Below are 11,073 nucleotides of genomic sequence, written 5' to 3' on the forward strand. Positions count from 1 at the left end.
ACTTTATTCCATAAGGAATCTCAGATTTGAATTTAATGTCTTAAGCCCAGCCTATGTCTGCAAATACCTATGTTAATTGGGTGAATTCCTTACCTCGAGGTTCCAAGAAAACTTGGGGATCCTGGGCCAGTCAGAAAGTGACATTTTTCACTTACCACAGATCAGGAACCTGTATAGGGACTGCATAGACAAGGTATGAGGCATGTTTTCCCAAGGGGCTTTTATTGGCTCTATAATTCAACTTTGATTACTTGAAGGAATCTGTATTTGAAAGCACGTTATTCCAGTCAAAACCTTGGTAGAATAACCAGTGTCTCCAACTGTGTCCTGTTACCAAAGAAAGCAGATTCTTATTGTACTTAGGCAAATAACAATATTGCCACAAGTTGAGAATACTCACAACTACTTTCCAAATTTTGGAGAAATCAGGTAGAGAGAAATGTGCTCCAAATTTTGTTTATAGGAATATATTTTACTTAATTGTCAAAAGTTTCAAAAAGTTTCTTTGGCTCTGAAAAACAAACAAAAGATCAGCAATGTTTTAGGCAAAAAGTCATAAAAGGATTTATTTCAGTCTTCTATTAGTTTAGTCCATGCAGTTAACTCCTGTTCTGCTTGATATTCATGAACATTTCAGCTCTCTATGGGAGTCTTGGAAGTTTTTCCTCTAATCTAGTGTCACAATCTCCAAGGTTATCAGAAACCTGCAATCAAGAGCACCTGTCAGAGTCCTATGCTGATTATAAACCACCTTTTGAAAAGGATAAAAATAAAACAACTGTGGATGACAAAAGTCTTAAAATAGTCATAGTTAAACACACAATTGACAAGAAAATTTGGTTATTTCTGTGGCATACAACAGTTTTACATAATAATCATAATCACTACTGATAACATATGCTAAGACCTATCAGAATCACAGGAATTTCATACAATTCTGGAACATACACTAATAACACAGTTATATAAACATAATCAAAAGAAGCTTAAACACTGTTTCATATTTGACAATACTTCCTGTATGACTTTATTATATCAAATAAGCTGAATATGTCTCTTCTGAACTTCAGGGAACTAATATAAAAAATTAATGAGGACTGAAGTTAACATTTGATTTTGGAAAGTTTGTCAAATATAAAAAGTTTAAAACACTTGATATCACAAAATAGGATCACAGGTCATTGTAAAATAAGTCATTCATTTAGCCAAAGTGATAACTCAGTTTTTTTTTTAAAGGTGAAAATCTTTAGTCTTTGAGAGAGGAGACTTAATTTTCCAAACAATAAGCCCTAATAAAGACAGCATGAGGCCAATTAAATTTTTTTTTCAAAATTTTATAAACGATCTATAAAATGTTAACCATCCTGACTATAAGATATAATTTCCATAGCCTTTTTATAACCTTTATAATCTCTTATTAAGGAGTAGTTTAACGCTCCAAGAAAACCTTGTTAATCTGACATAGGGACCCCTATGCTAGTCCTACATCAGTGTGCCTTCAACATTAATGGTTAATTTATAGAGAAACTGAACTTACTTTATCTCTCAAAATCAGCCGTTACAATCTCATGTGCTTGCCTCTTCCACGATAGTCCCTGGGCCTTGAGAAGTTAAATAGTTTTAATTTCTGGCCATGTGTCTCATGAACAAAGTTTATTTTCATTGGCATCTTCTATGGGGTTTGAAGATAAGGATTTAATATTTAGCAGGACTTGGGGTTCTTTTCAGACCCAGTAGTCAAAGCCCCGTGACTCACTGGCACAAGAACTTTAAAAGCACATATAGAAAGTCACACGGATGTAATAACCTTAATTTTAAAAAAAGTTTTAATCTCAGTTTTTTTCCCTAAACAAATCAAAACTTAGTAATAATGACATAGAAATTATTTTGATAAAGCATAAAATCTGTTTATTAGGCCAGTTACCCAAAGGCAAAAGAGAGACCTTCTGCAGTGCGACTGCTGTTCCCTATGGGGAGTTCCATTTAGATAAGTTCAAGTCAAAAGTAATGCAAAAGGTACTTGAACTAGTTAGACATAGGAAGAATGTTGCCTGGATCATAAATGCAAATTTTCAGATCCATAGAACAATTTAAAGCCAAGAGCACAGAATATTATGTTGGAAGGAAACACTTTCTTTAGACCTTTAAGATAAAACATTTTTAGCATCAGATCACAACAAACAGAAACCGAAGGAGGAAAAAAAAAACTGTACAGGAGCTGAAAATGAGTTGAAGGAGAGTTATTATTTCAGACTTTTAACGGAGAGAAAGCTGAAAACACGAGGCACAAAGTTGAATTTTGCATTAAAAATCATAATGTCTTATAATTTTATTAAGGGTAAAGCAAATACCTTAAGAAAATATCATTGTTCTAATCAATCCTTTAGTGTATAAGTGTTTTTTTCTTTAAATATCAAAACCCAATCTCTAGAAAAACCATTATAAATGATTTCCCTTTAATTACAGACAACTTGATCTTATAAGATTTTTTTTTATTTTCATAATTGAGATTTTATTGGTTGAGGATCAGTACAGACATTTCAATTTGTACATAAATCTTAACATACATAACGAAATTCTAAAAAGCCATGTATTGTAATTCTTTTTTAAAGTTATTCCAGTGACTTTCCAGCTTAAAATTTGGAAGCAAATTTTCCTTAAGAGGCTATCAAGTACCAGTATCTTCACATGTTGGTCAGCTGTTACATACGGCCCACCAGTTCACAACTCAATAGCACGTACACTACATGTTCAAATTTTTAATCTTTCACAGCACAGTAACCAAGTGATTAGGAAAAGAGGACTACCACAACCAAAGATGTTACAGAGTACACACAGTTCTGACAGGGAGAGCCATGATCAAGGAGTGGTTTTCTTTAGGAAACAATTCTACTAAAAAACAACATGGGAATAGAAGTAATTTAAAACATTCAAGACATTAAATGCAGGACTGACTCCATATGGCCATTTAATATGCTTTGTATTATAGGATATAAAAACTAACCCCCCCATCTATGGAATGTTAAGCTGACACCCGAGACAGTCAGAGCCTCCCGTAATTCAATATCCCACACTATTTTCTGGTTGTACCAAAAAATAAACAACCAGCAAATGATTTCACCTCTTAAAAAAAGCATTTACACTTAAAAAATGGGATGAGGTGGGATTCCCTCCTTCTTAAAAATGTTTCTAGAGCTACTAAAAAACTTGCATTTACAAAATAGTTGATAAAAATATTCCTCTGGATTGTACAAGAAGGGAGACAGGGACCACTGATAAGACATGGTATATGGTATTAATCAGACTTGGCTTCTTTCTCTCCTGCTTCATCAGAGGCTGGACTCTCCTCAGTTTTCGTTTCCCTGTTTACTGCAGGTAAATCTTTAGTTTCTTGGTTAGCCACTTCGGCCTGTTTTCCCTTTGCTCTCCTTTTCCCTTTTGTTTGCACTTTTTTGTCTGAAGATTTATCCTTCGCTGCTGCCTTTTTTGGCTTCACTTCCACTTTTGCAGGAGGTTTAGCTGACAACCGCGCCGATCTCCTCTTGGGCTCTTCCTTGGCGGCCCCTTTGGCGGAGCTGACCTTCCTCTTGGGCATCCTGGTGGCAGGGAGGGTGCGTGCCGGGTGCCTGTGGGCTGCGGCGCGCCGAGAGCCTTCGCGAAACTGGGCTGCCTGGCCGCTGCCACTCCTCCCGCCACCCGAGCTGCTGAGACCCACCGATCATATAAGATTTGATCCCACATTTTTTTTTTTTTTTCTTAAAAGGAGGAACTGAGCTGTGGCCAGACCATTCATGATATGCTTGGACTTCCTGGTTTGTCCTGACCTTCCCTCTTTCTTAAATAACCAATCATTTTATTCTGGGACAAAAAATTACCATATAAGATTCTTTATCATATAAAATTATTTTTAAGCTTTCTTACCAAAAATACTTCTTTGTTTCTATACCTTTCTTTACATATCTCTTATTTCCCGGTTCTTTTTACCTTGTTTTATACATAACCTTTAAATAACCTTTGAATTAGACAAAAATTACTCACCCTTTAACAAGAACACACACATTTTTTAGAAAAAATGTTTTCCTACAATACATATTTTTTAATTAGAAAACACCCATTTAATGAAATACCTATTATTTAACTTTAGGTTCTAAATTATGGCAAGTTTATCTACAAGTATTTATCCCATCACATTTACCTAATTATTTTATTTTAATAGTTTACCTAGATTATTTATGAAAACTGCAACAGTCACCAAAGTTATTTTCCTGTCAACCATTTTATAGCTTGTGAATTTCAGGCATTTATCTGAGTTAGAATCTTAAGATTGAATACATGGTTATTTTACCAAATAATTCAGGATTTAGCTGTCTTCATTAAACCAATAATAATGTCTTTTTTGTGAAAGATTACACATGCAAAGATCATTCTGTTTTGGGCTGGGTTTATCATTTAATAACCTTTATGACAGCTGGGCACGGTGGCTCAGGCCTGTAATCCCACCATTTTGGGAGGCTGAGATGGGCGGATCACGAGGTCAGGAGATCGAGACCATCCTGGCTAACACGGTGAAACCCCGTCTCTACTAAAAGTACAAAAAAATTAGCTGGGCGCCTGTAGTCCCAGCCACTCGGGAGGCTGAGGCAGGAGAATGGCGTGAACCCTGGAGGCGGAACTTGCAGTGAGCCGAGATCGCACCACTGCACTCCAGCCTGGGCGACAGAGGCAGACTCCGTTCAAAAAATAAAATAAAATAAAATAAGCTTTATGACAAATTTTGACACCTTATAATATTTGGCAGGGATAAGTATGAAATCTCTTGATCAATAAATGAAACAAAAATGTATACTGACATTTCTGAAGATATTTGTAATATTACTCTACCAATAATTTTAAAGCTAGCTTATTAAAAACTCTACTTAAGTCATGTGAGCTTGAAAAGCATTTGAGCTTATTATTTAATTTATGAGTACTCTTTAAGCCAAATTTGGTACCTTGTGGCAGAAAACATATAACCAAATACGTCTACATACACATAAACACACACACATACACACTCATATAAACAAATATCCTAGAGCATTTACTTCAGAACTGTAGCCATAAGATATTAATAACAACTCATTGGTTTCCAAAAACAATAACAAAAAGAAACGGTTAGGTGCAAACAGTGGATTTTATCTCAGTAGAAAAGTAACAACAGACTTAAAGCAGGCAGAAAAGAAAGCAGAGAGATAGAGAACTCAGGAGCTTTATAGTTGCAGATTGACCTTCAGGCTCTGAATTTTCCTTGATGTAATCTGCCTGTCAGTTTAAAATGTGCACAAGAACAGACCTAACGCGTGAGCAGCTGGAGCAGTAGAAAATCCGGCATGCCCTTCCATTTACACAGCCACTTGCGAGTACAGGAGCCATGAAACCAAATGGGCTTCCAAGGGGGGTTGTTCTCCTTGTCTTTCCTTATTCTTAGATGATGTGTTTCCCACATTTTTTTTTTCTTAAAAGGAGGAACTGAGCTGTGGCCTAGGGTTTAGTGTGGTGGGTCAATATGTGGTGGGTCACACAGGACTCCACAGTGCATCACACCACACAGGACTCCACAGTGCATCACACCACACAGGACTCCACAGTGCATCACACCACACAGGACTCCACAGTGCATCACACCACACAGGACTCCACAGTGCATCACACCACACAGGACTCCACAGTGCATCACACCACACAGGACTCCACAGTGCATCACACCACACAGGACTCCACAGTGCATCACACCACACAGGACTCCACAGTGCATCACACCACACAGGACTCCACAGTGCATCACACCACACAGGACTCCACAGTGCATCACACCACACAGGACTCCACAGTGCATCACACCACACAGGACTCCACAGTGCATCACACCACACAGGACTCCACAGTGCATCACACCACACAGGACTCCACAGTGCATCACACCACACAGGACTCCACAGTGCATCACACCACACAGGACTCCACAGTGCATCACACCACACAGGACTCCACAGTGCATCACACCACACAGGACTCCACAGTGCATCACACCACACAGGACTCCACAGTGCATCACACCACACAGGACTCCACAGTGCATCACACCACACAGGACTCCACAGTGCATCACACCACACAGGACTCCACAGTGCATCACACCACACAGGACTCCACAGTGCATCACACCACACAGGACTCCACAGTGCATCACACCACACAGGACTCCACAGTGCATCACACCACACAGGACTCCACAGTGCATCACACCACACAGGACTCCACAGTGCATCACACCACACAGGACTCCACAGTGCATCACACCACACAGGACTCCACAGTGCATCACACCACACAGGACTCCACAGTGCATCACACCACACAGGACTCCACAGTGCATCACACCACACAGGACTCCACAGTGCATCACACCACACAGGACTCCACAGTGCATCACACCACACAGGACTCCACAGTGCATCACACCACACAGGACTCCACAGTGCATCACACCACACAGGACTCCACAGTGCATCACACCACACAGGACTCCACAGTGCATCACACCACACAGGACTCCACAGTGCATCACACCACACAGGACTCCACAGTGCATCACACCACACAGGACTCCACAGTGCATCACACCACACAGGACTCCACAGTGCATCACACCACACAGGACTCCACAGTGCATCACACCACACAGGACTCCACAGTGCATCACACCACACAGGACTCCACAGTGCATCACACCACACAGGACTCCACAGTGCATCACACCACACAGGACTCCACAGTGCATCACCACTGAATTGTTTCGGCCCTCTTTTGTGTCTCAGTTTCTCTCTCCAGAGGTCTAGCACCTCTGGGAGGGTTCAAAGCTTGGGGTGAGCAGCTCCTATATGTGCTCCCTGGATGAGCCTTTTAAAACTAATTTTGTTGGCAATTCCCTGTAGGGCTACTGCACATCACATGGAGGCAACCCCCAGACACTCCCACTTGGCCTCCAGTCACCCAGGGGCACCTTTTGACTGGGAGGAGCAAAATGCCCTTTCTCTTCGGAGTTGAGGAAACTCAGTCTCTCATTTATCTATGAAAGTGACAGTGCAGTTCCTCATGCAAATATGCAGACAAGCCAATGGAGATTAATTTGGGGAGGAAAGGCAATGGAGAAGACTCTTTAAAATGCACCTCTGAATTAGAATTGAGATCCTAAACAACTTCCTAGGAGGAAAAAAGCCCAGCCAAGACCACTTTCTGTAAACTGTCCTCGGCCACCTTTAACTGTAGCTCTTGTCTGCTATTACACATGCCAAGGTCAAATCCTCTCACAGGACAAGGTAATCTCTGGTACCCCTGATACAGGACTAAAGAAGAAATCACTTAGGCAGATAGTAAGGGTATGGGGATCCTCAGTAAAGTTTTTCTTTTTAATGAAAAGCAGCCCCAAATTATTTTCTAACAAAGAGCAGCCTGTAAAGTTCAGCTGCAGACATAGAGAGGCAAGATGGCTCCAATCAACTGGAAAGTCCATTTGCATAATAATATTCAGCTGGGGCCACCAGCCTTCCCCCGCACTATGTAAACGTCATACCTGATCGAACCAATCTGTCAGCCCTATGTAAATCAGACACCACCTCCTCAAACCTGACTAAAATTTGGCGCATCCACCACCTGCTGGTCCTTTCCACCGGGAGACCCCTTTCTCTATAGAGAAAGCTGCTTCTCTTTCTCTTCTCTTCTGCTCATTAAACCTCTGCTCCTAAACTTGTGTGTGTCCGTGTCCTAAATTTTCCTGGTGCATGACAACGAACCCCAGGGTGTATACCCCAGACAATGTAGCCACTTCACCCCCAGAAGCCAAGGAGGTCAGGTAATGCAATACAGGAGAGCAGAGCTTTACACCTAAGAAGAATCTGCCCATGACTCTTGAAACTCCACAAAGAAAACAGAACAGCCCCAAAGGAGTGAATGGTGCCTTTGTCCTGAGTTCTTTAAAGGGTTAGAGTCATTAGATGCCTTCTTTATATTCTTCTTGGTACCAAAGATGGTGAGGGGAGAAGGAGGAATAGGGTGGAAGAAAAGTAAATGAAAGAACAATTATTTTTTTAAGACAGGGAGCAAACACACAAACCAAGTGCATGTTTGGTCATTTTTTTCCCTTTTGCAGCTGCAAGGAATTTTAGCCAATTCAGAGATATCTTGTTACTCACTATTTGGAATTCTCATTCGAATTTGACCAAGTCAGGTAGAATTGGCCAAATCTAATGGGAGAAAGACTGGAACAAACAACAAAAGAACCCCAACAATATGATTACTGAGTCCTCTAATGGTAAGGAGAAACTAAGACCAGCCGACTGTTAATCATAACTTTAGCCAAGAGAAAACTCCAGTTCAGCTGCTTACCTAGGAGTGGGTCTCAGGCTGAAGACTGCTCTCTACCATCCCAGAAGTAGGAAAAAACTCAAACTCACCTTCCCTGTTGGAAGTGAGCTCAAATTCCAGAATGCAGTTATCTGCCTTTCATTGTCATGGAAGCAGGAAAACTTGCCTTCCTTGTTGGAAGCAAGCAAAACTCCAGAAAAGGAGTTGTACAGCGCAATAAACTTTAGATCTCAACCAAATTTTGGGAGATGAGGGATTCTCTGGAGGGAGGGGAGCTCCCAGGCCTCAGCAAATTGTTCTATTGGTTTGAGCCATAAAGATAGCTCGAGTTGGTACCAAGTACTGATAGGAGATTTGTCAAAGGTCAGGGCCACCTCCACTCAGAGTCTCTTTGTGGTCACCAAATGTGTACCTCAAATATCTGAGACAGGTCTCAGTGAATTTAGAAAGTTTATTTTGCCAAGGTTAAGGACATGCCCATGACACAGCCTTAGGAGGTCCTGATGCCATGTGCCCAAGGCTTGGTTTTATACATTTTAGGGAGACATGAGACATCAATCAATATATGTAAGATATGCAATGGTTTGGTCCAGAAAGGTGGGACAACTTGAAGTGGGGAGGCGGCTTCCAGGTCATAGTTAGATAAGAGAAAAATGGTTGCATTCTTTTGAGTTGCTGATTAGCCTTTCACTGAATACACAATTTACATGTGAGAGCAGGAAGAGTCACTTATGCTTTAGTCTGACTTTGTGAAACAATAGGGCAAAGGAAGCAATCAGATATGCATTTGTCTCATGTGAGCAGAGGGATGACTTTGAGTTCTGCCTGTCCTCTGTTTACAAGGAATTTCTTCATGGGCAAATTGTGAGGAAGGTATGTAGCTTTAAAAAAAAAATCTTTGTAGTTATCTTATTTAGGAATAGAATAGGAGGCAGGTTTGCCCAATGCACTTCCCAGCTTGACTTTCCCTTTGGCTTGGTCATTTGGGGGCGATTTATTTTCCTTTCATGGGGTCAATCCATCAAGAAGACATAACAACTGTAAATATATATATGTATGTACCCAACATTGGAGCAGCTAAATATATAAAGCAAATATTTACAGAAGACAAGGGAGAAATTGACAGCAACACGGGGACTTCAACACCCCATTCTCAACAGTGGACACATCATCCAGAAAGACAGTCAAAAAGGAAACATTGGACTTAGACAAAACTCCGAGTCTTTTCTGAGTTCACCTTGGCTTGCCACAGCAGGCCACATGACAGGCCATGTGGCAGCCCACTGGATCTCACCTCAGCATCAATTAGAATTTCACTTCAGTTTTTCTTTCTCTTTGCATTTTCTCTGTAGTAAATTCCTAACCTCCTGCAGTTTTCTCTAGCTCAATAAATGACAACCCCATTCTTTCATTTGCTCGGGCCAAAAACCTCGGAGGCATGCTTGAAGCCTCATTCTCTCTCTCATCTCATCCAAATCCTAATCAAATCCCATCTGCTCTCCCTTCACATCCCTCCTCCGATCTAAACCTTCTGTTGGCCCCCACTATGGCCCCAAGGAAGAGCCTAAATCCTTTCAATGGCTCACAATATCTACTCTGCCCCTCGCTTAATCTGGTTTCTCTGAATCTTCACATTAGCATGGTGGCTCCACAAGAGCTGGGGTTAGATAGCACCATTGCACTCCAGCCTGGGTGACAGAGCAAGACCCCGTCTGTTTGTTACCTGTTCAGTGTCTGGTTCACAGTAGGTGATCAACAAGTGTCTGTTGAATGAATGATTTCAAACTCAGAACAGCAAAAAGGAAAAGCAAATATTTTTTTGTGACGGGGTCTTGCTCTGTCACCCAGGCTGGAGTGCAATGGCACTATCTCAGCTCACTGCAGCCTCCGCCTCCCGGATTCAAGCAAGTCTCCCACCTCAGCCTCCTGGGTAGCTGGGATCACAGGGGCGCACCACCATGGCCAGCTAATTTTTGCATTTTTAGTAGAGATGGGGTTTCACCATGTTGGCCAGGCTGGTCTCAAACTCCTGACCTCAGGTGATCCACCCGCCTCGGCCTCCCAAAATGTTGGGATTACAGGCATGAGCCACCGCACCCAGCCAATAATTTTTAATAATATTACCTGTATTACATTTATAATAGTGAATAAATAGAAATACCTTAAATAATTATTATATGGAGAGGTCGTTAAATGACTTATGTCATGTCCACTACATTAAAAAAAAAAGCTCATGTTTAAATTAGTTTGGGAAATGCTATATATTATACTCCCTTTTGGAGATTAGTATTAGCCTGTTAAAAGTTCTTAGAAGTCTTTGAACAGACTTCTAACAGACTTTGGAAAACTTGTAATACATATATAGAAAAAAATTGAAGGGAGGTACATCAAGATGTTAATGATGTTTATTTCTGGTTGCTAGAATTATGGAAACTTATTCTTTTCTCCGTATTTCTCAAATTTTTTTTGCAATAAATATGTATTACTATTATAACCAAAACAGTAATAAGGATATTCACATTTTAAAATTGCAACTTTTGAAGGAGAAAATGAAGGCAAAGGATAATTCAAGTTGGAAGACAATTTAATTTTAACTGATAGATACTTCCTCATTTTAAGCAGATAGCAAATGCCCCACTCTTTTGGAGTCCAACTGGAGAGACCACACTT

At 40.6% G+C, this 11,073-nt stretch overlaps 1 protein-coding gene across 1 annotated transcript; it reads right to left on the minus strand.

The window, feature by feature from the left end:
* Positions 1 to 2,974: 2,974 nt before the first annotated feature.
* On the minus strand, positions 2,975 to 3,595 carry LOC101151349 (non-histone chromosomal protein HMG-14-like). Its single transcript, XM_055375936.2, has one exon. It carries the CDS (start codon positions 3,593 to 3,595, stop codon positions 3,296 to 3,298), a length of 300 nt encoding a protein of 99 aa, XP_055231911.1. The 3' UTR covers positions 2,975 to 3,295.
* Between the last annotated feature and the right edge of the window lie 7,478 nt (positions 3,596 to 11,073).

Source organism: Gorilla gorilla, chromosome X (genome assembly GCF_029281585.2).
Source record: "Gorilla gorilla gorilla isolate KB3781 chromosome X, NHGRI_mGorGor1-v2.1_pri, whole genome shotgun sequence".
NCBI lineage: Eukaryota > Metazoa > Chordata > Mammalia > Primates > Hominidae > Gorilla > Gorilla gorilla.